General features: G+C 50.2%; 8 protein-coding genes and 1 non-coding gene across 9 annotated transcripts; 5 read left to right on the top strand and 4 right to left on the bottom strand.

The window, feature by feature from the left end:
* Positions 1-685: 685 nt before the first annotated feature.
* On the top strand, positions 686-2,426 carry ASPACDRAFT_63297 (uncharacterized protein; the record flags this gene model as incomplete). The annotated part of the gene is made up of 2 exons (XM_020203872.1): positions 686-1,427; positions 1,510-2,426. The coding sequence occupies 2 exons, from the start codon at positions 686-688 to the stop codon at positions 2,424-2,426; spliced, it is 1,659 nt and encodes a 552-aa protein (XP_020053330.1).
* A 2,587-nt stretch (positions 2,427-5,013) lies between these two features.
* Positions 5,014-6,026, bottom strand: ASPACDRAFT_46513 (uncharacterized protein; the record flags this gene model as incomplete). The annotated part of the gene is made up of 5 exons (XM_020201802.1): positions 5,014-5,154; positions 5,252-5,353; positions 5,443-5,655; positions 5,704-5,835; positions 5,913-6,026. The coding sequence occupies 5 exons, from the start codon at positions 6,024-6,026 to the stop codon at positions 5,014-5,016; spliced, it is 702 nt and encodes a 233-aa protein (XP_020053329.1).
* A 1,090-nt stretch (positions 6,027-7,116) lies between these two features.
* ASPACDRAFT_t261 lies at positions 7,117-7,188 on the bottom strand. Its single transcript has one exon. It is a non-coding gene; the product is annotated as a tRNA-Ala (tRNA).
* Positions 7,189-9,272: 2,084 nt separating this feature from the next.
* Positions 9,273-10,516, top strand: ASPACDRAFT_33930 (zinc-binding alcohol dehydrogenase family protein; the record flags this gene model as incomplete). Its single annotated transcript, XM_020200000.1, has 4 exons — positions 9,273-9,419; positions 9,494-9,615; positions 9,693-10,237; positions 10,305-10,516. The coding sequence occupies 4 exons, from the start codon at positions 9,273-9,275 to the stop codon at positions 10,514-10,516; spliced, it is 1,026 nt and encodes a 341-aa protein (XP_020053328.1).
* Positions 10,517-12,136: 1,620 nt separating this feature from the next.
* On the top strand, positions 12,137-12,616 carry ASPACDRAFT_63295 (uncharacterized protein; the record flags this gene model as incomplete). Its single annotated transcript, XM_020203871.1, has 1 exon — positions 12,137-12,616. One exon carries the CDS (start codon positions 12,137-12,139, stop codon positions 12,614-12,616), a length of 480 nt encoding a protein of 159 aa, XP_020053327.1.
* Positions 12,617-14,356: 1,740 nt separating this feature from the next.
* On the top strand, positions 14,357-14,782 carry ASPACDRAFT_46510 (uncharacterized protein; the record flags this gene model as incomplete). Its single annotated transcript, XM_020201801.1, has 1 exon — positions 14,357-14,782. One exon carries the CDS (start codon positions 14,357-14,359, stop codon positions 14,780-14,782), a length of 426 nt encoding a protein of 141 aa, XP_020053326.1.
* Positions 14,783-16,291: 1,509 nt separating this feature from the next.
* Positions 16,292-16,597, top strand: ASPACDRAFT_46509 (uncharacterized protein; the record flags this gene model as incomplete). The annotated part of the gene is made up of 1 exon (XM_020201800.1): positions 16,292-16,597. The coding sequence occupies one exon, from the start codon at positions 16,292-16,294 to the stop codon at positions 16,595-16,597; it is 306 nt and encodes a 101-aa protein (XP_020053325.1).
* A 1,379-nt stretch (positions 16,598-17,976) lies between these two features.
* On the bottom strand, positions 17,977-18,760 carry ASPACDRAFT_46508 (uncharacterized protein; the record flags this gene model as incomplete). The annotated part of the gene is made up of 3 exons (XM_020201799.1): positions 17,977-18,176; positions 18,231-18,266; positions 18,460-18,760. 3 exons carry the CDS (start codon positions 18,758-18,760, stop codon positions 17,977-17,979), a joined length of 537 nt encoding a protein of 178 aa, XP_020053324.1.
* A 1,472-nt stretch (positions 18,761-20,232) lies between these two features.
* ASPACDRAFT_1882742 (uncharacterized protein) lies at positions 20,233-25,288 on the bottom strand (the record flags this gene model as incomplete). Its single annotated transcript, XM_020198297.1, has 10 exons — positions 20,233-21,690; positions 21,746-21,932; positions 22,034-22,101; positions 22,160-22,676; positions 22,735-23,438; positions 23,523-23,756; positions 23,827-24,103; positions 24,160-24,386; positions 24,473-24,975; positions 25,257-25,288. 10 exons carry the CDS (start codon positions 25,286-25,288, stop codon positions 20,309-20,311), a joined length of 4,131 nt encoding a protein of 1,376 aa, XP_020053323.1. The 3' UTR covers positions 20,233-20,308.
* Between the last annotated feature and the right edge of the window lie 1,481 nt (positions 25,289-26,769).

Genomic DNA, 26,769 nt, shown 5'->3' with positions numbered 1-26,769 from the left:
ACGGACACATTAGCAGAGATACCTTGAAGTTGCAACGGCCCACCGGGATTATCATCATCCATCCTGGGTAAGAAACCAAGACACTACACTGACTTACATCGTCTTCGGATGGTCGTCAGGCTCCGGAGGATAATGCCTTCGGAATCGTCCCATTCTGACCCATAGAATCAGGAAGGAGCCCTCGAGGTCTCAGGCGGGGCCAGCCATAAAAATAATTGTTGTCTCCCGAGGGAGAGAACCTGTCACAAATACAGGTACGCTTTTCTGTCGATGTTGCCTCTGGGAGGCTTACGGCTGGGTGTTGCACAAGGCACAGCAATTGTGTGGAGGAATTCAGTGTCAGCCTTCGAATGTTCGAATGACGAGGCTGTGCCTTCGACAAAGCAAAATGGCGGGCCAATCTCGCACAAGATAAACTACACTCCCCGGCAACTCATGCAGATGGTCTGCAGCAAGGGAGTTGCTGCTCGCACAACTGGTTGGTCGATACTTTATCAGGGAGGGGTATCTGAGCGCTTGCAGGATCCTCCGACGAGGCGCAGCGAACGCCACACAAGCTGTCCTATGACACATATAATAACTTCGCAGTAGGAATCAAACGCCCCAGGCCAGGTATAGAGTCACTACACAGGACAATAAAAGACGTGAATGCGGTACAACTTTATGAGACGATGGGCACAGAGACATGACGAACCTGCCAGCAGTTGAGCAGGAGCACGAATACGACGAGCCTCCCGACAACGGTGGAGCTCGATTCTTGCGATTACGAGTCCGGTCTCTGAATCGCAATTCATTACACTCGGTCGCCTACATGAGCCACTTGGCAAGCTATCTCGATCAGCCTTATCAGAAGCCTTCCCTACAATATCTTCCCGATCGAGCGGCCGTCTCATCTGCGCGGAGCGACAATGTCTTTCTCTACTCGTACTCGCTTGCCCATGCCGAACAGCCAGACCCCCGGGTATATCAAGAGGTGTCTCAATTCCAATCTGCTGGTGAAGACAAACAGGCTGAGCTCGTCTTCCTCACCGGATATCCCTCCCCGCAGTGGCTAAATGCGGTAGTGGCGCGATACGGGATCGATCATCGATTCTTACACAGGCATCTTGACTTCTTGCCGACCGGGCAGAGAGACTGGTACGCGGTCCCCGGTATACCTTCCCGATCCCAGCAGTTCATTCAGATCGTGGTGCCATGCATCGTATTTACTGGGCATGAGGGTCGGTTTGTTCCGGCGGAAGATCTCCAGCAGGCTCGCTTCGCATGTGCGGAGCTGCTGCGACAAAAATCCAAGAGCTTCTTCGGGCGGACAGGCACTCCCGCGGGTCAGACGATTGTGCGCGGGGCCAACATTCATAGTGGCGAGGCGATGGTGCTGGAGCATGCCATTACTGTCTGTGTGCGGACAGACAGCGAAGCATCGAAGAGTAAGGGACCACCACGTCTTGTGTGCGTGTGCAGTGTTGAGAAGCTGGAAGCTTACGAATAGTGTGAAACTCCCAGTCATAGTGTGGAGCGATGTAGCCAGCGATGATATCTCGAACTACATTCCCGTCCCTGACGTGAACGCTTTCCGGAACGTGGCCGGTGCTCTCGAGTGCTGCCCGGTGTTCTTCGAGAAGCATCTTGACACCCAACAACCGGGCTCGAGAAGCAAAGCCTCTGGCAGTCTAGGGAGCAGCGTGCAAGCCTTATCGGTCTTGGCCACTGACTTTGGACACACTCTTGAGTGGAGTGCCGTGCAGCAGGACCCTGTCCTCGCGCTCGAGGAGCTGTTCGCGTTCCAGTCCGTCGCGGCGATGCAGTACCTGAACATGCTGCGCAAGGACATCACGCAGGCCATGCATCGCACCCAGACCATAGACGTGGCCTCATTGAACATGGAAGATATCTCAAACTTTGAGTATACGAAGACCGTCCTGGTCCGATGGGCTGCGCACTTCCGCGCACTGGGCCAGGCGCTGGACCCTGACTGTCCCGGCAGCCCCCTCGCTCCACGACCCCATGGGATGTTCCCCTCACGAGAAAAAATGTTGGCCATAAAACGGCGCGACCTGGAATTCCTCGCCGCAGAGACTCAGGTATTAATTGAGCTGTGCGACAGTGGGAAGGCGACGATCATGGGCAACTTTTCCATCGCTGAATCCAGGCGTATGGCGGAGGAATCGCGGCTGGTCGGGCAGCTGACCAAGCTGACCAACCGGTTGACTTTCATCTTCCTGCCGATCTCATTTGTCACCTCGGTGTTCGGGATGAACTTCAAGCAATTTGGACAAGGGCCCCTGGATATCTGGATCTGGGTGGCCGTCACGGTGCCCTTACTGGTGGTGTGTATGATTCTCGTGGAGTGGCGGATCTCGGTTCGAGCTTTGGTTGAGAAGGCATGGGCCAGATTACGAAGACCTAAATCCTTAGGAGGTGGCTGAATACTAACATTCCTGGGATGTAAAGTGCTCAAAGTTTGCCAGGGTGGGGATTGGGCTTGACTTTGCTACCTTCGGGAATTGGTGCGATACAGGGCAATTCTATTAGTTGTAGATATATGCGGGCGTAGAAAGCTAGTGTTTACATGAACCCCAACTCGCATCTTCCCTCTCAAGCTTCGCAAGTCTCTGTAGAGTCATTCATCACTGCAGACCCTATCGACCGCCGTATACCAAATGACGCAAAGGAGCAATTTCATAGCCAGTGTGTGATACGGCAACATAGAGTCCTATTCCGTCCAAACGAGTCATAATTACCTATAGTATCACCGTATTAGACTCACAGAAAATAAATCACAGAAGCAGAGTTCCAGCCACCATTTCCTCTCTGTATTCTTCAACTCTCCCAAGTGCTGCGTGCATATGAACGTCACAAAGCAGAGACTTTCAACCCTCCCTGACCGTCTTCCATCAACCAAGCCCTCAGAGTCTTACGACTCCCATCTCTTCTTGGCGACCGTTGTGGTTCTCCTGGGGTTCTGGGTATCTCTGGGGTCGTGGCCTAAGACTATTCCTGATCAACAACTGTAAATATCCAGCCCTATTACAAAGCGAAACACGATACTGGCTGAGGCTAACGTGTGAGCAAACTCCGAGTCTAGATGTGTACCTTCCTCGGTCGAGTGCGCTATCCATGCCCCGAATGATGTGGATTTACTCAGAGGCGGTATGATTGTTAATCATTCGGATCGTGATTTAGTTGTTTGGACAACTGTCAATGACTCGGTGTTTATATTAACTGGGTTAGAGAAATGGCTGGCCTGGTCTTGGGAGGAACGAGATAGAATAGGTAGTCCACCGCCAAGCAAGTCCAATGTAGTAGGATACACCAATACAACGTTTATTCTAACACCATCCGCTCTGCGCGACCTTCCACTCAATAATGTCGTAATCTTCGTTGTCCCGCGCGGTTTCCGGGTAGGTAGCTTTCAGGGGCGCTTGATATGCCTCATACTAGCGCAGTTTTCGATGAGAAAGGTCCCGTACTCGTCAAACTCTCCGCTCGAGAAAGCCCAAACGTTGCCAGAGCCCAGTTTCTCCTCCGCCTGCGATTTGCCAGCTTGAATGTACTGTACATCCATCGCATCATCAGTATCAGCCTCTGTTTTCGCGTCCCGTACCTGCTAAAAAGTCTCATTGACCTCGTAAATATGATAGTCGCGGGACCAGGTGTCGATGAGGCCATGGTAAATCGGGAACCTCAAATTCATCCGATCAGCAAACCGTCGGGGCTCCTCGCCATCCCCATAGAAACGCATCCTGGCCCCAATTATGTCCTGGGGGAACTGAATGATATTTCATGTTAATGCAAGGTGGATTTCAGCGCAACGGTTTCAGTATAGGCTACTGTGCTATGGCGAACCGCTAAGAGGGTAAGTTTGGGAAATCTGGGAATGGAACACAATCAATTCGCATGGAAAATGCAGGGTCTTCGGACTCGGATTTCTAGGCCTCGTCCGAGGAAAGACACATGCTGAGCAAGCAGGCCTGTTCAAATTCTCAGACTTTCTCCTAATAAAACTCTAAAAAATTCCTAAAAATAAGTAATAAGTCGCTATAACATAGCTTGTCTAAGGAACGAATAATTTGACAAACTTTTTCAAAGGTGAAACAACGAATCATGTATGAGAGAGTCAGTCTGTCGGTCCTAGTTCGTTATATGGCAAAAGTTCGTTCAATTGGGATTTGTTATAGCGTGAGGTTACTGTACGCATACGCATCAGGCCCTAATTTCTGTAAGCGGGTTCGTGTTCTTCACTCATAAATCGACGCACAACACTCGTGGATCGATTTCCTGGAGAGATCCACTATGAGATCGACCCCCCCCCCCATCAATCCTCGCCAAACGCGAAGGTGCCTTTCATTACTTAGTCGCCCTCCTCTTCATACCTGGGCACTGGGCAGACATACAGTACATGCCTACTGCCAAAGTTGGGCCGTCGTCCAAGCACAAGCAAGGTCCCGTCCGCTTCGATATCTCTGCATACCCCAGCCAAGCGCCAACAGCCAAGCAGTGGATCACTGGCTCAGGTGGTACGGTACATAGGACCATAGGCAAATGGGGCGGTTACACGCGATTTCCATGTCTACCCTCTGTGTCCACCAGTTTCATAACTCTAACAAGTCGAAATGCAGCCACATAAATACAGCCTACACCTTAGGCAGTGGTTTCTTCTCGACATTCAATATGCAATTTACGATACATATCACCAATTCCATCCAGATCTGCTGATTGCCTCTACCAGTGGAGCGTGGAGGATTAAGAAGTTGAATAACGTTATATTCTCACTGCTTTCGAAACCACTTCGTCAACAAAGCCTCTCGTCTCCGTTCTCGCCGACCTCTATTTCACCTGAAATGCACTCATGTACCCCACCTTAGACATCTAGAAGGAAAATCGTCTAACCGACCTACTATTCTTGCAGGTCAATGACGAGCCACGTGTTGCCATCAAACACGATCAAGGAAAGACAGTTCCAGATTTGAACATTTATGATTTTTGATATCGCCAGAACCCTCAATAATCTGATCATAAGGAGATAATGCTTCTGTTCATGGACCTCTCAAGAGTGATAACATAGGATTGATCAGAGACGGCCTGGCGCAGTTTGGTCACATCGTCCCCTGCAATGCCCTGGGGTGTCGCCTTCTGCAGATAGTCTCCGAGGTTCTGGATTTGCCACGAGATTAATGAGAGAACACAGTCATCTTCCTTTTGGGCACCTAGGGAGGCCGGGGGTAAGATTAAGGAGGAAAAGATAGCTTACGTCGATAATCGTTGCGGTCTCTTTCAAGCCAGACTGCAGGCCCGGGGCATAATTTGCCATCCACGGCTCGTGAATCTTGCTGGCTATAGAGTTCACGACACCCTGTACAGTTGCGCACAGCTGATAACATACCAGACCCGTAATCAACCACCGCTCCATATGGGGCATGGAGATACAAAAGATCATCATACCTGCTTATAGTCGGCCTCGGCCTTCTTTGCAGCCTCGCCGCTAACCTGGCCCTCAATCTTCGGCATGGCTTGGATCAGTTCATAGGCTATCGTATCCACAACTCTCTCAGCTTGGTGTAACGCTGCTGCGACCGGAGTGCTTAGCATGGGCGGTCCCGAGGCACCGCTTGATCCGATCGTTATATTCAGCAACTGCTGGTGAATCTGAATGAACTGCTCGAGGTTAGTGACATGTATCGAACGACTTTGAGAAGGCAATACGTGAGTAAGCGCGGCAGCGATCTGGGACCCTTCGTCCAAAACACCATTGCTATTTGTCTTGGGCTGGCGAGACATCATCGGTGCCGAGGAGCCTCCCAGCAGGTTGAATGCTTTGATCAGAACGATCAAATCCTATATGAATGGGTTGAGGTGCCTTTGTTAGTGACACTTCTGCCCTTGCGATGTACTTTGCCCGTCCGAGAGCTTACCATGGCCTTAGCAGAGGCATTCTGCTCGTTCAATTGGTCGGCAATCTCTTTCAGCTTGATGGCTTCTGCTTGCAGGGTCGTCAGACCCGCCTCGAATCGTGCAGTTTGGGACATGGTGAACCCGAAAACGCAAGGATCTCGTGAGGATTGGTAGAGAATACGGAGAGACCTCGGTTGACAGCAATACTCCGGCTGGAGGGCCTGTCTGACTTTTTAACCCTACCCAGTTAGATTTCCTTGCTTGCTGAAAATGCATGACGTGGCCGTCATCGGCAGCAGAGCGCGGTCTCAGAACGTGGCTCCAGCCAAGTTTGCAGATGCTCTGAGAGTGATCGGTGGTGCACATGTGAAACCAAATGGAAATTCCTGGAAATGGGCAAACTCAGACATGCATGCATGTGGATCTCTTCTGGCTTGATCGATCGATCCAATCGATCTTTGGTGTCATCCTGGAAGCTTCCCAGCTACAAGGGCGAGCCGACTTCAGCAAAACTTGATATTTGGTGCATAGATACTTTGCTTACTATGAAACATCAGTGGCCCGATTCGCTCCATTATGCAGAAACAGCGACAGACGTGGCCCACGTATCCCGCTATAGCCAAGCATACTATCGCAGGGATCAGCAATCATTCAAGTATGAATTCGTGGGCCTGCGACACCGTGTCAATGTAATCACATTATGAGGTTTGCAAAACATGATCATGCTGAACGGCGTGATTAGTACCTGTCTCGGCTGACCATTGGTAAAGCACGGCGTTAAGGAGCATCTCAGTAATGCTTAACATGCTATAAGCAATTAAGTATGAACAAGACTGGTCGATGGTACACTCCAGTCCACAAGTAGATAAGAAGTGCGGGTGCATTGACCCCGCAAATTCCTATACCCAACTTGCCTCATCTTCATTTTACCGTTCGCACGCACAGAGCCATCATACCTCCTTCACACCCACTAATTACATATAACACAGCCACCATATCCATAGGAATGTGTTCGACAGTTCTCGAAGCAGCTACTCGTCTCTTCGGCGATAGCAAGGTCTCGCAAGGGATTATGCTGTCCACAACAAATAATACCGAGCTCAGTGACGGAGGATTAAGTTAGGGCTTGCGAACCCACCATCTATCAGGTCTCCCTTACCCGTCCCGAATAACACCAGTCGACTGTGGATAACGATGAAGCCGGCAAAAGAGAAATATAAAAAATGGAGCTGCGGGGAATCGAACCCCGGACCTCTCCCATGCTAAGGGAATATTATACCACTAAACCACAGCCCCATCTGATGTTTGACCTGCTTGAAAAGGCGTTATACAAGCGGTCGTCGCCGGTCAGTGACAACTGCCGTCTTTCGAACCACTGATTTGTGCCCGTTGTTGTCTATCTCGGACCTTGGAAATGTATGTAGATCAATCGTATAGTGACGTGGAAAGAGGCATGGGCTGAATGTAAGACTCTTATTTCTTTCGAGCTACGCTATGGCGAAACAGACTGAAGTGCTTCTACAAGGCATTTTGTTGAGTATCATGTACCGCGCGCCTAACCTATATAAATCCAGGGTCTAACTGTATACTTTAAAATCCTCAGGACCTACAGTACGAACAGAAATAAAGCTAAAAATCAAATAGTGACTCAACACGGATGCTAATTGACATAAATTAAACTTACTACAATGCCCCGAATATCTTAAACATTGTTTTCTTCACAGGGTGCCACAGTGTGTTCAGATGTCCGTATGGGAGACCTCTTGGCAGACCCCGAAACCCTGACGCTAAAGGCAGTAGTTCAAACCACCATCCATGGTTCTGCCTAGTGTTTGGGGATCGGCTGCCTGTTCCTGGAAAGCCACAAACTGAATTAGATCAAAAATATTCAGTACATGTTTTCGAACATCTCAGACCTGAGATTTCGCCCTCCCACATTCCTCATCCACACGCGCCGTCAGCAACAGTATCAGCAAGGATGATTGTCCACCGCCCCATAAGTAAATTCCTTATTTATCTCGGGCGTCGGTGAAGTGTGACTTTTGGCGGTTGGAGGGCGGATTAATTGGCATTTGGAACAACTTGTGCTTAGGGCATCGGACACCCGGTTGTCTTTTGATTTTCGACTTCAAGGTTCTGCATGTTCTTTTCTTCTTTCTCCTTACAGTCGCACAATCATTCCTGGGTGGACAAAAACGACTCAAGTGAAGTTGATGGCAACTTGCTGGCCTTGTAGTAAGGTACCAGTGACATGATATACATTCATATATAGATGGATAGATTCAAGCATTTTATCCGAAATAAGCCATATCTGCAAGGCTCCTCCCGGGTCGCAAATGGTCAATCGAGGTGACTGGGGCGTTCTGCTACTATATGCATAAAAATTCCACCAGTTGCCCAGCGTTTCGTCACATGAAGCCACTGGTTCCTTTGAGTTGATCAGTCGACTTCGATTTCATAGATTTCCGCTCAGCCTGGGAATCCTCCAATTCCTGGCGCTTCCCGGATTGCTCGGACTTGCCCTTGTGAGGTTACATATACCTCTAACCTGACACCACTGAACCTACGCCCACCTTGTCGAAAATTACATCTTCGGTATTAATACATAAATAACAGACTAGCGGATTTACTTCCAGATTCTTACCGCACTTTGCCTGAATTCACTCGTGGTCGATAGCGGTCTCACCCGCTAGGAACCTTGGTTCGCATGAGTACTAGGTACATATGTGCCGCCATCAAAGCTGTTCCTTTCCTATCCAGCTTGAATGATTGAACGTTCCTTACTGTGTTACATTGTACATGATGGGCATTGCGTTTAAGGTTACGTCGGAATGTTCAATTGACGGTAGTTGTAAGGCCGGGCCTTACAATGCCTGCCGCAGGCAGTCAAATTCTCAATAAGGACCGATGGGTCCGCAGTTAGGCCTATTCATGGGTATGAATAAGGACTGCGGGTAATGTTGGCCGAATGGCTATTGTTTTTGAGTGAATCCCATTGTTCTTCTCTTACAGTACTCGTCGGTTCCGTCCCATACCACTAAGATAAGCACGCAGCCATTGTTGTGGCCCGCCTCTCACAAACCGACATCGAATTACGAACTAGCTCATCTATGGGCGCCAATACCATTTCCACGGTTGTAAACAGATCTCACTGTGGTGTGTGCCTGACAAATCAACTTGCCATGCTTAGCGATCAACATCCTTCCGTGATTAATCAACATTCGCATTGCAGTATAGGATTACCAATGGCATAATTGAAGCATATCACGGCACTAATATATAAGGCACGTGTTTCAACGTCTGTATATATACAAAATCCATTTTCAAATTACATTGACCACTCAAGTGTTCATTCTGATACGCCTTTCAGCCTCATAACAATGTCATCCTTAGCCAACCAAGCCGCATGGCAGCCCAAGGCTCGCACCAGATCCCTCCAAGTCGGCCCGGGGCCAACTCCTAGCCCTAATGAGCATGAAGTAGTGATCCGAGTGGCCTACGCGGCGGTCAATCCGACCGATTGGAAGGTGAGCCACTAGTCGTGAAAGAAAATAGGTATCTTTTCGAAACGCCGGTCACTGAAGCCAGTCCGACTACACAGATGCAAGACTCCCCGTACTTCGAGCTCGAGTACCCATTCATCTGGGGCACCGATGTCGCGGGAACCATTGTGCAGCTTGGCTCCGAGGTCACTCAATTTAAAGTCGGACAGAGAGTGATTGGGTGCGCTTAACCTCACTCTCCCTTCTTGAACTTTGACAGAGTATAGTGAATGGATATTAATCCGAGCGGAAAATAAGCCACTGCGACTCATTACTCACGCGCAAAATCACGAACGCGGGCTTCCAGCTCTACACCACCGTCCGAGAAATCCTCGTTGCGGAAGTTCCCGACTCCCTGCCTCTAGCCAACGCGGCCGTGCTTCCTCTGTCGGTGTCCACCGCTGCCAGTGCTCTCTACGTGCAGCTGGATCTCCCTTTCCCCTCCCTGAGTCCCAAGAGCAGGGGTAAGCGCATTGTCATCTGGGGCGGGAGTTCGTCGGTCGGCAGCTCGGCCATCCAACTGGCGGTCGCGTCAGGACTCGAAGTGCTGGCTACCGGCAGTGAAGCCAACCACGATCTTGTCCGGTGTCTCGGCGCTTCGCGAGTCTTCGATCACCGGGACCCCGACGTGGTTGATCAGATTGCCGGTCTTTTGAGGCAGGGAGATTATGTTGTGGACTGCATCGGGAGTGCAGATACCCAGGCGAAATGCGGTCAGATCCTGGGGGGAATAGGGGGAGGAACGCTCCCGGTGATGCTATGGCCGCAGGGCGGGCTGCCGGAGAACGTGAGGGCAGTTTTTGGTGAGTCTGTTGATTCTTTTTTTCGCTATATCACAATCGGTGAATATGCTGACGGATGTTATGCAAGTCAACGGGTTGGATCCGGGGATGGTGGATCTGGACGTGGGCAATGCAGTGTGGCGGAGATTTATCCCTGAAGCGTTGGCAGCGGGGAAGTTCCAAGCGAAACCGGACCCTCGTATTGTGCCTGGTGGGCTGGAGAAGGTTCAAGAAGGAATAGATATTTTGCGCCAGGGAGTGTCGGCTCAGAAAGTTGTGATAGAAATCTCTCGGGAATGAACATAACGACAATACTAGTATAGTATCTAGGGAAGCAGTGCCGGTGTCTACAGAAATACCTATCTAGATATGTACAGCGGACTGGAGAGTAAGAAACAGTTTCCCGTACATTCGGTTAAACACAGCCGGTTCCGGCGGCACCGGGCTCTTCATCTCCGAGAATCAGACGGGCGGAAGGTGATCCGGCGGCCCGAGCCGGCGTAGCCGGCTACGTAGATTACAGAAGGCCGTGGCGGCTACTGTCACCTGACGATATGACAAAATAACAAGGGTGCTTGTCCAAATCAATTATATAGCAGTTCTCGTCTTATACAATGGATATAAATTAGCTTCTCCGTGTGATATCCTAAGAACTGTAAGGTCTAATCACTAAGCACGATATCTTTTTTGATCTATTTATTTCCTCAGGTAGTTTTTGGACTCTTAATATAGTTAAAGTCGGGTATCTCGTATAGGGAGAAGAACGATGGAACAAAATTCGTAACAAGGCAAGCTAGGGCTAGCAGTAGTTGTATATTCAAATCGATCAGATCAGGCTATCAGACGAAATCGTGGCATACACAGAATTCGCTCTAACAAGATTTGTCATATCACAAAGTGACCGTGCTCGGAAATAATTGACAAAAAAAAGAGAATATCAATGTACATTATGACGGCGTTCGAATGTTTGTTGAGTCTCCTAAGCTGAACGGCCAACCCGAGAGCTGTGATTATCAAGGCCAGACCGTGTGGTGCACCAAGACCATGGACCTTTCCCATTTCTCGCGGGCGGCGCTCGAATTCCAGATCCTCTTTGAGGACGAGTCTGAGGAGTCTGAGGAGTCTGAGACCGAGTCACATTCCACACTTTAACCCACACGTTGCTCCGGGATGCGTATCTCGGGACTTTTGATATGAAGAAAACTAAGAAACAAAAAAAGGAGTAGGGTGGAATCAAACCCTGCATTAGCAATGATCAACATCTTTATACCCCAAATTTAAATACTATTTAAAACCACTTTATTCTCATGATCGATTATATGCCTACCGTAACAAATCCCTTTGATTGATGCACACTCCTGGTGAGGGTGGCTACATAGCCTGTGCTGTAGTCTCCATATTGTATATACGTTCGTGAGCGGCATTTCCGGTCATTTATGCTGTCACCCTTGCGGCAGACTGCATCCTCTGAGGTTCATCCGCATTAATCATAGCTTCATATTTCTTCAAGATTCCTTGTCATTGTACTAGCAGCAAAGACATGTTCTTCTTTCACTGTACCAGCCCATGCCGTCAAAACTCGAAGAAAGTCTTCCAGCGAGGCCTTGGAAGTATATCCTTTACCGATATTCTTCACGATGGTATTCCATTGTTCGTCCACTTATGCAACATGGAACTCTTCAATAAACAAGCCTTTATGTGCAAGAACCATGTAGGAAATTTTCCCTCAACTGAAAAATTGCCTTTGTCCTAAACTCGAAAGAAGAACATACTTGTCTACGCCAAACAGAAGATATAAAATGAGGTACACTACCTTCTAATACCAGAGAAGATTATCAGATCACATGTCTATCATCCTTGAACGATTTCTCGACGCCTTAAGAGTCAAGTTTCACGTAGTCCAGAAAACATTCCACAACCATGGCGCAGCCCGAAGACGTTAGCCACCGTATCCCCACGTTCACCGAGCAGGAGAAGCTGCCCGGCACAGATACGCTCTCCGCGACCTGGATTGCGGTCATTCTTCTTGAGACTGTGGAGTACCCCGAGCTCGTTGCCGATGACTGGGCGCTGGCCCTGCAAATCCTCCAGGGAGTATGGCAGAACCGCCGGCTAAAGCACCCAGCTCTTTATCACAGGCGAATGGGTGGTGTTCTCGCTGCCAAGGGATGTGTTCGCATATTCATCGAGTCCCACATTGGGTCCGGGACCTGTGGCCCGCCGCTGCGCTGGGAGTATGGAGGTGTGGATGAGTTTGGTGAGCTGCATCTGGATGAGAATTGGGAAGACCTCAATGATGCTTTGGAAGCACTCTGCGATATTTATGGGAATGAGGCTGAGGCTGAGGCTGAGGCTGGGGGTGGAGATTCGGCGAGTCTTACATGGGAAGAAGGGTACTAATTCCTAACAGTTTTTTTCTCGCCCGAATTACCTTTTTGATGATTAGATAAATGAACACTTCGAACCAAAAAAATAGATGAAGGAATATTTACCACTAAAGGGATAAATGACAAACCTCAATTCAGCAAGTAGAACAGGTCATCTTAAATCAGGCAATGAACGGCTTCTACGCCATGTAAAACCTAGTCCAGCCTCAGAGATAGTGACCGTCTGGCGTACAGTGACATTATATTCCTCTTCATCCTCAGACCGCTAATTAGACTCGGTCCAGCTACTGCTGAAACACCACTATCACACGACCCCATTCATCGATAATGGCCTCAACAGCTGTCAGTCCATACCAGACAGCCTGGGTCTGGGTGTTAGTGGCACATGCCGCTTTTGAGATGAAGTACCTACACAGCTGCTTGTCAGTGTTCACATATCTTGTACTTCATCTGGATCCTGCATTGTCATAGGTGCGAAGGACTTAAGGGCGAACTACTTACTCAGGCGAAGAGAGCAGTAGCAAGGAGTGGGCAACCGCTATTAAGGTGCCTACAATAAACAGCCAGATAACAAACAACCTGGCCGCGCCTGGTTGATCAGAGTGACTGAGGTCGAACATTTTGAATGTACGATTGTTGCAAGAATAGGAGATGTGTTGGAAGATGAAAGGCTTTCTTTGCTGATACCGTGTACTAAAGGAGCAGTGGCTTGTGGAATGGTTGTAGGAAGAAAAGAAGGTGGTGTGTTGGAAGTCTTTCCTGAGTCACTATATACAGATGGTGATAATCATGACGGGTGTGAGCGGAAACTAATTCCTGTCGTCCAGGTAAGTAATAATAGTATCAGCTGAGGTTCTGACAGGAAGCACAGTATGAAATCATTATTACCGGCGTTTCGATTACTGAGTATGTTATCAAGTAACAGATCAGCTGTGCAGGATTGTATGGGGTATTGAGACTACAACGCAGTCGCCTAAAATATCTTCCGTCATATCGTATGCTACCTTTGCCCACCGAGAAATATAGTTGACCCTGAACAATTATAATCATCACCCTCCGAGTGTGTAAGGTATATATCACTCTCCTTGTTTCTCCTCACCACCCCGTCTATCGACAAACGCTAAAATCATTGCCTTTCGCTTAGTCTCCACCCAAATGGGCCAGAACTGTAGCCTAGCATAGCCGTACTGATAATTCACTCGGCTCTATAATAAGTTTCGTTAATGCAGGCTATTCGACAGTAAAACTTTACCCGTATACGCACAGCGCAACGGGCTTTCGACAAGTATTAAGCGGAAGTCCCCGACCTTCAAACACAGATTTGATCGATGAGTCTTTGACAAGCCACGCGTGCGCCCACGTCAGGTCCCGGCGCAAATACTCTCTATAGAAGACCAACCATCCACAATCCTTTCTTTCACACGAATGACCACCTCGTTGATAGCATGCATGGAACCCCCTGATCAGCAGCCATTTCTCAGGCGCGATTCGTCAGCAAAACATGACGAACCAGATCGGTCGAGTCTTATGCTCCCAACAAAGGCCTTTCTTCCTCGCCTAAAGCTTCTTTCAGTCCACGGCAAATATATATGAAAAATTCAGACAAAGAGATTTTTCCGCGCCCCAAACACAACTGCATAAATAGGGGCTAATGGCTCTCGATTAGCTGAACCCGCCAACTCCTCAACTCCACTGACCCCTCATACTCCGTGTCATGCACCTCCGAATACGTCGAATAAGCAAAAACCCCAAGATGCTCAGTCTCCCGGACACATTCACCCAGTTCACCGAGCTTGGCGAGGCAGATATCGGCACCCTGCACGGCGACCATGTCTCCGTCGTGGTGATTCATATCAAGAATGCCAGGTTTCTCATGGACGATTGGGCACCGGCCGTGCAGATTCTCCAGGATCAATGGCACGGTAAGCGGCAGCAGCAGCAGCAGCGGTATCCGCAGCCCGATGGGAAGCCACTGGGTGGGGTTCTCTCGACCAGAGATTCTTGTCGTTTTTACACTGAGCCCACGGCCGGGGACGGCCCGCCGCAGCGATTGGAGTACCAGGGTCGCAGCGAGTTTGTACCCCCCGTCAATGACGAGCACCCAGAGGTGTTTTTGGCTTTTCTAAGGACCTGCCTGGATGGGCTTGGGGCTTCGGGTTTTGAAGTCGACGTGACATAAGGTAGAACGGATGAGGTACTTTAGGGTGGGGTCTGGGAGGCGGGAGGGAGCTATAGACATGTTTGAGACAAAATTCACCTTATCGAAATCTGGAGTTGTACTAGACGATTTAAGCTAGTCCCAACACACAAATAGAATATGAGTGTGATACTAGTATCTTGTTCTTGTTTTATAGATTAATGTAAAATTCAAGAAGCGACCACGCCGAGAAAGAGAAGCGGTCACGATCGCGTGTTGAGATTCTTTCCTTATTTTCTTTTCTAAGTATTCTTATGCCAGCCCGCACAAATCAATCGGGCTTTTCACAGGTGAATTCATTGTTATAGGTACCTTGCTATTTGAGGGTGACAAGACTTGAGAGCTCTCCTCGCCGTTGGCGTGTGGGTAGAGCCTCCCAAGCCAAAATCAACTGCACTAGAACTTGGACGTATTAACGCTTAGCTTTGTGAAGCAGGTATAGTACACTTCTTGCCCGTCGACTGATCTATGTATTCATCCTGTTGGTTGAATAATATTTACGGGGCATGGTGGAGCACAGACAGGGTTAAGCCTCGCGTGCCACCATTCCAACGCGGAGGCGGGTGTGACATGGCTCACAACTAGTGCATATGGCTGCATGGAAGGTGAGACGTCGATATGGCAAAGCAACTCAAATCCTGCTTATCGAATACTGTTATTGGCGCTCGCCCTACAAGCCGTGGGACAAAGAGAGCCGATTCTGATCGTCTTGCGCCGGTCAAGACCTTTTAGGTAGCTCCGGCAACGTACTTTGAAGATGATTATCTTTTTAGTCTTTGTCTGTAATAGATTAGAAAAGAGGCTTGGTCCTGTTGGAGTATATTTTCTTTTTTCCATGCAGCTGCATAATCAGAATTATGAATGACTCCTAGGCTAGAACAACCTTCTACCACTTCACATGCATAGGAAAATCATCACCCGACGTCGGTCCTCAGCGTAAATATTTCCCAAGAGAAACGCAACCATACATAATCCTTTGTTTCGCATACAATGAGGTGTTTACTACCCTGCATCAACTCTCGCATAAGCAGGCATTTCTCAGTAGTGCTTTAAACTCTATTTCCATCAACTCAAGACGACTTATAATGAGCATGAAAGGTTCAAAGAGCTCTACGCTCTCAACAAAGCTTTTTATCCGCAGCGCATGGCTCAAGATCTCTTTCAACTTATCTGTTCCAACAAAGAACAAACAAATCACACGGACCCGCCGAGCGCTTACCCCGTTACTGCATAAATAGGCCCCAACAGCTCCCCGATTTGAGACATCAACGGCTCTCCAACCCCACTCAAACTCGATACTCCGTCTCGTGCACATTCCAGATAAAAAAAAGGAAAAGAAAGAAAAAGGTAAAAGTTTCGAACACGAAGACGTGCAAAATGTTCAACAATTCAGCCCCAGACGGTGTGTGACAGGTCACAGACGTCTCCACGCAGCTTACGAAGTTTGGCATGGTCGAGATTGGGATCTTATACAGCGATACGATCCATATCATGACGATTGGCCTCAAAGACCCCATGCTTCTCACCAACAACTGGATGCCGGCCATAGAGATCCTCCAGGATCGATGGCAAAATTACCGGCAGCGCCCAGAATACCGTGGTGGCCGACTGCTCGGAGTGCTCATCAGTGGGGATATCTGTCGTTTGTATGTCGAGCCCTTGGTTGAGCGCGGCCCGCCGATGCTCTTCAAATATCAGGGTCGAAGCGAGTTCGTGCCCTTTCCGAAGGAGGATGACCTAGAGGCGTTCAATGCTTTCATAGACTGCTTTTACGAGCCTGTGGGCCCACGGTCTTGAGGTTTAGGCTCGGGTCGTGAGCGGGGCTGGTGAGCTGTAGTACTCAAGGAAGTTCAATTGATTTGAATCTAAGTTCTATTCATGTTCTATTAACCTAGGGAGCCCGTAGGACTCAGGTCGCTTATTGTGGGTAGCTACAAAGGGGCTTCGTCGAAGCCAAGAACTCGCCGGTGTGGTGAGCTGTTGTAGCTATGGCCCTTCGTATTTCCTAGAGGCTGTTACCTTGACAAAGAATAACAATATCACATCTATTACTTTATCTTTATAGAGGGTATAACATTCGATCTAGTACTCTGTGAGATACTTGCACAAAAGGACATATCCTAGTGACAGGTAAAACATTATCTTGGAAATGGCTTCGATCATAAGCATAAAGCAGGGGCTATACAATTTAGGGCTTTTCTGATTCTGAAATGCCAGTCAGTTGGGGTAACCGACTAACCTACAGCTACATGCCGTTGAAAGATGATGCAACACTACAATCTACAGTTGAAAAAGGCATGTCCTCTAACAGGCGCAAAGGAAACAGGCAAAGCAAGTGACAAGGGAAAAGAATTTGATAACAAAAGGTCAAAAACATACAACAGAAGGGATTCGCTGGTGGTCACCCACCCAACTACTAACCTCCCGGCGTGTGGCTTGAGTACGGCTGAGCGGACGGGAAGCCCTATTTTCCACACCCTGTGGTCGTATGTGCTAGGTTAATGAACTAAATAGAATCAAGAACTCAAGTCCCACACACCCTTGATAGTTTTGACGGGCACAATCTCTTCAAGGCTGCTCTTGATCTTCTGAAACATGACGCGATAATGCTCCGAGGGACTAGATTGTACAATGAATTTATTATGCAGTGTCAGTTCAGTCATGATATACCGTGGCTGGCATGATTCCTAACGGCGGCTTTTCGTGACAGGTATGAAAAGGGACTAAGATCCGATCTACTTAGATAGAGATTGGATGGATTGAACGCAGTAGACTGCGCGAAAGCCTGATATGACTTAATCCTTGATTCCACCTCAATGTGAATCTTACCGCCTTCTACCTCTTGATTGAGATTCTTTGGGTGTCATGGTATGGATTATAATCCATCTCCAGTAAGGTGATTTCAAGAACTAGGTCCCTATTCAGACTCCGCCAAACTGTCGAATATGAATCAATATTGAATTCAATTGTTTCTGATGCATCACTATTGCTCCGATTGCTCTAAGTATATTGTCTCGGATGAGCACGCGACTCAATACTTTCAATCTCAGAAAGCAAGACAAAAAATGGTAATCCTCTAATGCATATGAGGTATAGCCACACGCATTATTTGCACAGACAGCAAATTTGAGCCAGAAAACAAGAGTATCATGTCAAAATAACCAGTAGCTTGAAAACTACCCGTGGAAAAATACTCTCTGGCCTAGAGGCTCGAAGGTCTTCTCCACCGGGGAACCAGTTGGCTTCCCGAACACCAACTGAGCCTTGAGACTCCAGCTTTTAGGGACTTTCCAATGCTCAGTGATAGGAGCATCCAGCATAGGACTATAATGTTGAAGATTACACCCCAGCCCTTCTGCCTCCAGGAGGGCCCAAGCTAGGTTGTGTTAGCGAAATGTTGATCTATCTTTCATACAACGACAGTACTTACTTGCAAATTGATGCATGCCATTGGAATGCTCGGACCCTGGAAAGAAGTTAGCACAGCTGTACTTCTAATATTCTCGTTTGATGTCACTTGCATTGTGGGAATTTGTCTCTGAGCATAGGCCATTTTTCCTCGAGGCGTTTCAGAGGCATCGGGTCTTCGTAAAATAATACCTATTGCCTGGTGATTAGACCCAATTGACGCTAATGCCAAGCGCATCAGCAGGGCTCACTTACAGTTCCGTATCCAGCACGGTACATGGCGATCCGTGGCCTGTAGAGCTTCTCAAACAACTCCGGGCTCACTGTCGAGGAGGCCACTTCTGCTGCCAGGTCCCATAGCTTCCGATGCTCATCTTTGAGTAGAACCACTAGACGTGTTGCCTGGCTATTGAAAGCACTAGGAGTGTGTAGGACGACCTCATTGATCAACTCTTCTAATCTCTCATCAGAGATAGTGGATTCATTGGTAAGAGCATAGATCGTTCGACGGCCTCTGAAGCCGTCGCTCACAGCAGTCGCAAGATTGTGCATGACGTAGTGGAATGGTACTCGGATCGAGTGATGAGAGAAGATAATGACTGGTAGCAGAGAAATTTGGGAGTTTGTGATCATTATTTCACAAGTGGGTGGGCTACAAGTCTTAAATAGTACGAAACAAGAAGAACGAAGGAATGCGGAGTATCCACTACAGACCGTAATATACTCAGCCTTGCTTATTCTTTCCTCTGGTGAAGCTTAGTGTCTTCAACAAATTCTCCTCCCGATACGCGGGAAATGCGCCCGACATTTCTCGTTCGAGTTCGCAGTCAGGAAGTCGATCTTGTTTCAGGCGTGTCGGTCTATCTTTCATCGCGTTGAGCAGGTGTTCTTGTTTACTTTCATGATAATAGATCATTTTTGCGCGATCAGCTTAGGGTGATTGAACATAGCATTCTATGGAAGTCTGCCTTAATCAATCAGCTACGAATAGTCTTTTGAGCAAAATATTAATGCCACGGTCAGGAAATTATTTTGAATGAGATTCACCTGCAGTAGAACATGATGGCCTCGAGTGATTTGAACTGTGCCGCACGGGCGATCTGGCACCACCGGGGTGTCGGACATCTATACTTCCGGTTCTTTCGTCTACTTTGACACCGCCGGGTGGTCGGGCAGCTTACTGCCGATCCTTACGACCAATCGAACAGTGCCGGTAAGTCGGGCAACATTACCTCCGATCCTGTCGGTCGATTTGGCTCTAGAGCGTCTGCTCGGTCATATTCCGAATCACTTACGCTTATTTAAAGTTGTGGCAAAATTATGCGATGGAAATGAGACTGACCGACATAATAATCGGATCAAATTAACATAAGTAGTCGTTTTGGTTGTTTAGAAGATTATATCTTCTTGCCGAGCTTTGTAACTCTTTCTTGAAATTCGAGTCAACTTCTTAGCTGAAACGCTCTCTCAGTTGCCATGTCTGTAGGTGATCGACTGACAGCCGCGTTGAATATGAGAATCTACGTAGTTGAATAGATAAATCAATCTCACAGACATCTCGGCCACCTATCAGGGATGTCTCATAAGCTTTCAGCCGGGGCCTGATGTACCTACTGCCTATGCATGTACAGCGTGGAGTGAAGGTGTGTTCGGCCTTCTCTCCTTTCCCTGCTCATATATGAGATTCCGAGTAATTCCAAGAGAATATGAACTCCGGGTCGTGTTGACCTTGTCGAGTTCCTCGAAGCTGCGGAAGTAGACTTCGATGGTTACATCGTGGTCCTATCGGTAGTCATTTAGAAAGAGAGTGGACTGTGTTGTCTACTTCTCCAGCATGGAAAAAGGTAGCATTTGAATACTGAATTAGGGTTAGGCGGGGTGTCCGGAGTTAACGGAGAGAAGCCTTATCTCAGGGTGACCCCCAAACCCACACCCTGGTCAAGCTTCATATCCGATCCCCCTAACAAGGCTAAGTGAATGACATATCACATTGACTATCAATCGCATTTCATGTCTCAAGTTCGAGCCCCCCTCCCAAAATGGGCACGCATCTTGCCTCCAACAGGCATACCCTCCCCCCCAAATAGCAAAGCAACCGCACTACAACCCGCACCGCCTCAACTCCGCAAACACCGACTCCTCCCTCGCCAACAGCCACCCCGGCGCATTAACCTCCACCACCCTCCCCCGATCCAGCACAGCCACCAGATCCGCCTCCACCAGCGTCTCCACCCGATGCGCCACCATGACCACCGTATGCCCCGCAAACTCCCGCCGCAGCACCGCCTGCACCCGCCGATCCGCCGCCCCATCCACCGCGCTCGTCGCCTCGTCCAGCACGACGATCCGCGTCGCGTCCTTGCGCAGGAGCGCGCGCGCCAGGCAGAAGAGCTGCTGCTGGCCTGGGGAGAGCGCGAGGTCCTGCATCGCTGCGTCCAGCGGGTTGTGATCGTGATTCTGGGCTCTCCCGCGTCCGGCTTTCTCGGCGACGGTAGCCCAGAGGTCGGACTGGGTGAGTGCGGTTTGGATCTGTTGGTCGGAGTATGTCTCAGGGTGGTTGCTGCCCGGTGGCAAGGTGGAACCACCACTGGTCAGGGTGAGCGTCATGTTCTCGCGGACTGAGCCAGACACAAAAAACGGTTCCTGCGGGTTGGTGATGATCCGGTCGCGGAGGCAGGTCCGCGGGACAGTGCGGATGTCGTGCCCGTCAATGAGGATCTGTCCTGCGTTGAGATCGAGCAGGCGCAGGAGCGCGGCCAGAAGCGTGCTTTTCCCGCTGCCGGTGCGTCCGCACACCCCTAGTTTTGTGCCCGCGGGGACGGTGAAGGTGACTTCTTGGAGGGAGGGTGGGACTCCCAGGTCGGAGGTCCAGGAGGCGGTTGCTTGTTGGAAGACGATCTCGCCGTGGCTTGGCCAGGTGGGGGGTGGGGGGTCTTGGTTGTCGTCGGTCTCCTGCGGGGTGAGCTGCGCGGTGGATTTGACGCGGGAGATTGCCCCAAGGGAGGTCTCCAGGGTGGTCCAGTAGGTGAAGAGCATCTGGAAGGTGGCGTTGAAGCCGAGAATACTGTTCAGCGCGAGACCGATCTGGCCGCCCGAGCTGGACGTGCGCAGGGTGACGGCCAGAGTGACTAAGATAACTGCTAGGGTCCCAATGAGCAGCTGCAGCACTAGGTCGAGCCACCGCTGGATACAGTATAACAGGTAATACGGTTTTTGGGACTCGTTGAGCAGGTGGTCGCTGCGCGTAGTGAATGCTTCCTCCCAGCCGACAGCCCGGATCGTCACCAGCCCCTCGAGTGTCTCCATGAAGTGCGTGTAGAGGGGGCTTCTGGCTTCGAGGTCGAGAAATCGGATCTGGCGCGAGGTGCGCAGATAGATATTCTGGAGCACATACACGAGGCAGATGAGTCCCGGAATGGTTAATGCCATGAAGCTGGATCCTGCCGCTATGAGGCCGATCTGGGCCAGTCCGTTGGCCAGGGCTGGATTCATGGTCTGATGGCCATCTCACTCATACTACTTGGAGATAACACGAACCTTGAAGCGTGATGATCATCGAGGCCGGCAGCATGGCGTCTACCAAGGACATGTCTTGGCTGAATAGATTGAGTATGACCCCGCTATCAACCTTGTCGAGGTACGACTGGGTAGCGCGCGTCACGGTGTCGATGAGGGTTTGATGCAAATTGGCGCCGGACTTGGGAATGAGGTATATGAAAACGATCTTACGAGGTCGATGCAGATTAGTCACTGTTTATGCAGGGCGGGCGAGTGTCCTGACCTCATCGACAGATAGAAGGCCGTAAGAGCAGTCAGTGCGACTACAGCGTAGACGGCACAAAATACCCCGACATTGTTGACGGTGGCCCTTGTGTACAATTCCAACCAGATCTCTGCGATGCCAATTAGCCAAAGGTTTTCAAGTCATAGCATAGGAGCCCCGGAACATACGTGGAAGGTAAGTTGTGACGGCAACCAGCGCCACCATGAGCAACATCATCGAGGAGAGCTTCCACCCGAACGAGCGGGTGTAGTATTTGTACACGGCGAGGTCCCCGGTCCGCCGACTCAAGTTACTGATATCGGTCGCGGTCGGTCCTCGGAGTGCTTTTGGCAGCGACTTGCTTTGCTTACTTTTTGAGGCAGCTTCGTCGAACCGATCCCGCAAGCCAATATCTGCACTGGCCGCCTCATGCAGCAGCTCCGGTCCACCCCGGTGGGCGAAGTCCGTCCAGGATCCCTGGTGCGCAATGTGGCCCGATCGATCCAACGCAATGATCTGATCGGCCAAATGCAGGTGTCTGACGGCATGGGTCACCAGAACGACTGTGAACCCATTGCGTCGCAGCAACCCCTCCGGGGCGAACAGATTCTGCACGATCTGAGATTCTGTCTTCGTGTCCAGAGCGCTGAAGACATCGTCCAGCATTAGAACGGACCGTCTACTGTAGAGTGCTCGAGCGAGCGCCTTAGAAAGGATCGATTAGTAATCGAATCAACATACATAGAGCAAGATAGGGACTTACAACGCGCTGCTTCTGACCACCACTCAGCGTCACGCCCCGGCCTCCGAGAAGAGTATCGTCCATCTGCGGCAGGCGCTTGACGTCGACATCCAGAAGACAGGCTCTCAGCACAGTGGCGTACCAATCTGCATCGGACTCACCGCCGGGGCCGGTAATGGCCTCTCGAAACAAGAGATTTTGCAGCCATGGATTCTGGCTACAGTATGCGATATCTCGGCTGTTGACCTGGATGCTGCCGGGGGTGGAGGTTGCCTCACCCAGGATTGCTTTTAGAAGCGTGCTTTTCCCCGAGCCGACGGGGCCAACAACAAAGCTAACCGAACCGGGGAGGACTTGCCAATCGACACTGTGCAGAACATTCTCAGATTCTGGCGCCGGTCGGATATCGGCTTTCTCGAAGGAGACGATAGGCCGATCGGCCGATCTTGCGGGGAGGCTCTGCAGGAACATGGCCGACTTTCTTACATTGTGAATTACCCGCGCACTATCGGCCCTGTCGGCTTCGGATAAATAGGCATGGATTCGATCGAGACATCCCAGTGCCGAAATCAAGGTCGGGTAGGAGGCAAGGAGCTCTCTGGCCGGGTCCGTCAGCAACGAGATGATGGCCAAGGTCCCAAACGCTTTGTCGGTGGTCAACCGCTGGGATTGGACGGTATAGATGAGAAAGACCAGAAATGGCCCAATCTCGACCGGGATCATTGCTGGCTTAAGTTAGTGTTGCCTTCTCAGAGGATCGTTGTCAGGGGCGAGGAGGGGAGAGGGGGTGTGAAATGGGTGAAACCGACAGATAGTGTTGCGCCAAATGCCAAAGACCCGAAAGCTCGCCCCGAGATGTAGTTCACGAATTCTCTGCCTTTGAATGGCTTGATTCATGCGGTCGGACAAGCCCATCATCTTGACACTCTTCATGCCCCCCAGGAGGGAGGAAGTGAGAGCAACCCGGCGTTGCACCGCGCCAACCCATGTTTTCTGGGCGGGCCCGATCTTCTTGGCCACATGCAATGATGCATAGAATGCGCCTGGAGAGGATGGCTTAGAATTTGGGACTATTACAACACGCAGAGAAAGCAGGGGCCACAGGTATCGTACCAACCACGGCGATGGGGGGACCGATGCAAATCCACCCGACCTGGCGCTCCAGCAGCCACAATCCCATCGCCAGCTCCACCGTGCGCGCCCAGACCTCGGCGATCTGGCGCAGGCTGAAGGCGATCCGATCGACATCCGTGCTCATGAGGGTGAGCGCCGCAGACTCATCCGGAGCCTTGGCGAGACCCAGGGTCTTGGAGTAGATCTGCGAAACCATGGCGCCGCGAAACATGGTGATCATGCGATAGAGACGGTGTTGATAATGGGCTGTGGAGAGCTAGGAGGCGAGTGTTAACCCCCGTGCTTTCGGCCATTGTCTATGGGGTGCATTACCGCAATGCCTAGGTAAACCAACCCCGTCGCTGCAATCAAACCGTACCCGTCACTCTTGTCTTGGGTCTGGCCAGCATCGCTAACATAGCTGATCACCCGTGTGATAAGAAATGGCTGGGCAAATGTGAAGCCAACAAGGCACAGTCGGGGGACGACAGTCTGGAGCAGCGGCCACTTGAGGCAATGGAAGAGGGCGACCAGCAGGGAGAAGCGGTGCTCAGACCGATCTATCTCAAATTAGCTTGACTTATTTTGGGTTCCAATAGAGGATGACCCTTTCTTGTGCTACGGATGGGATGGATCCAAAACATACGCTTCGACCACGCAACCTGCATACGATCATGCAACCGTCGAGCTGACAGCTCTTGGTCTACGCGGTCAAGATCATCGAGGGAAAGATTTCTCCGATACCCGCGAACGAACAAGGGGCTCAACCACCAGAAGAAGCTGCGATTGATGATGCCACTTGTGGACTCGGGTGGGTACTTGTTGCGGAACGCATCATACAGCCAGACGCGTTTGTCAACGGTCTCGAGAAAGAGCAGTACTGTCTCGGTCCCCAGCGCGACGGAAGCGACAGTCGATATGGTGGTCAAGTCTCTTCTGATGTATAGGCTTCGCAGCTGAGTTGCATTAAACAAACTGTCGAACGGGAGATAGATGCAGAGGAGCGAAGATGGGCGCTCTGAGCGCGTATGCTCGAAGATGGAGAGTGGGAGGAGGAGGCCGCTCCCTAACAATGACACTGCAGCCGATGCGATGGACGCTGAAGTGGCGGGCCGGATGCACCACAGTGTGAACAATGCAATTCGGAGGCTAATGAGGATGATTGCCACCGTCTGAGATTGAGCCACAGATTATTCACCTATGCAGGAATCTTGGGGGTTGGGGGGCGAGGTCAGCTTTTGTCTTACTGCTTTTGCGTATGGCAGGGGATGAGCGACTGGTGCTTTTTTCGTGCTTCGCAGTAGTTGAATCAAGCGCGGCGGTGCCAGTAGACGGAGGAGGATTGAAGGGACCAGGCCCAAGATACTCTGTTCAAATAAGAGGGTAAAAAATCGAATTGGATGAGGCAGTCGGAGAGTGAAGGACCAAACCTCTGGTCATCACTGCGACAATTGTACGTCATAAGGGAAACCTAGTTGGGGGAAGAGAGAGGGACCAGGGGAAGGGGAAGGAGAGTGACTAAATAGGATAACGGGTTAGATTAAGACTTGTTAATCATAGCGGACGACAATGATAAGACAGGCTTTTGTATGGCACCTCTGTATTTGGCGAAACGGGAAAATCCACTTAGAATGTAACAGACCGAAGAGAACCAAGCACAAGCACATACATAGACAGGATATGAACCTCATTGCAACATCTCGATAAGAGAATTGTACAAATCATCCCAGATGATGCATGGTAAAAGATAGCAAAAGTCATCGAGCTGTAGGCGGTGAGTACTTTAGTAACACTAGCACTACCTAGTGACAAAACCCTTGGATGTGAATGTGAAACAAGCTCCGGGCGATACAGGTCGGTTGATAAGGACACAATGACACCAATGGCAACGTGACGGTTGTCGGTGGTGTGGGGCAAGGCAAACGCACGGGCCGATCCTCCGACGGGTTGTAACCGGAGTCCCGCTGCGGAGTCAATGACAGGTTCCACGGTGTATAGTACAGTGTGAGACGGTAACGTCTGTAATATACACTGCTAAATTACAGAGTGTACTGTACTGCTGACTACAGCTCCAGCACAGTGAACAGCTACTTCCGCGGGCTTCACCTTCGCTGTGACAATAAACTAGGCAGGGGGGACATCAAGCATATAGGGTTCTACGTGCTGAAGCTGGAGTTCGTCAAGTGCCTGCGCCTCGACCCGCACTTGAACCAGTTCTTTACGGCAAAACCCCGTCCTACGACTGAACGTGCAGGAATCTCACCAATCATCACCAGCCACCATCATCTATTCCAGCTTGAAAAGAGAAGCCCAGGGTAAGAAGATCAGTATAGACGAAGGATGTTTGCCAGCACCCAATCGAAAATCAAAGTCCGGCTATCCAAACATCAGCTCTACAGGATTACGTCCAGGCAAGTCCGCAACAACAACCTTCATTCTTATCGCAACTCGCATCTCAATACACTCAAAAATCGTAGTCAAACCACAGAACTCTCAACGTCATAGATTCAGATAGATCTGACCGCCAACGGCCCCACACCACTCGGGCCGGCTTCCAGATGATATCGGATGATATGCAAATAATCCTCCCCGCGACCGGCATTGATATCCCCCGTCATATGGCTATACCCCAGCGCCTGAACCGTAGACAGCTCGACCTTCTCCGCCTGCCGCAGCAGCTTGACGTCGACGATGAGGGCGCCTGGGCCCTGCAGGGTGTGGATGTAGCGGTAGGCCCCGCCCCCCCCCCTTGGCCAGGTCGTGGTAGTCCTTGGTCTCGTCCTCCTGGACCAGGATCCGGCTCCCTAGGCTAGTAGAGCTTGAACTGAATTGATTCGAATAACGAATGGACGGACGTACATGATCCTTACAGTCGAACCCTACGATGGGCGGCACCACCGTCGCCTCGCCATGGGCTGTTCAAAAATGCGTAGATCATCATTT

The sequence above is a fragment of the Aspergillus aculeatus genome (assembly GCF_001890905.1).
Source record: "Aspergillus aculeatus ATCC 16872 unplaced genomic scaffold ASPACscaffold_15, whole genome shotgun sequence".
Taxonomy (NCBI): domain Eukaryota; kingdom Fungi; phylum Ascomycota; class Eurotiomycetes; order Eurotiales; family Aspergillaceae; genus Aspergillus; species Aspergillus aculeatus.
The sequence above is the reverse complement of the archived record's forward strand: the minus strand, read 5'-3'. Positions and strand labels throughout refer to the sequence as shown.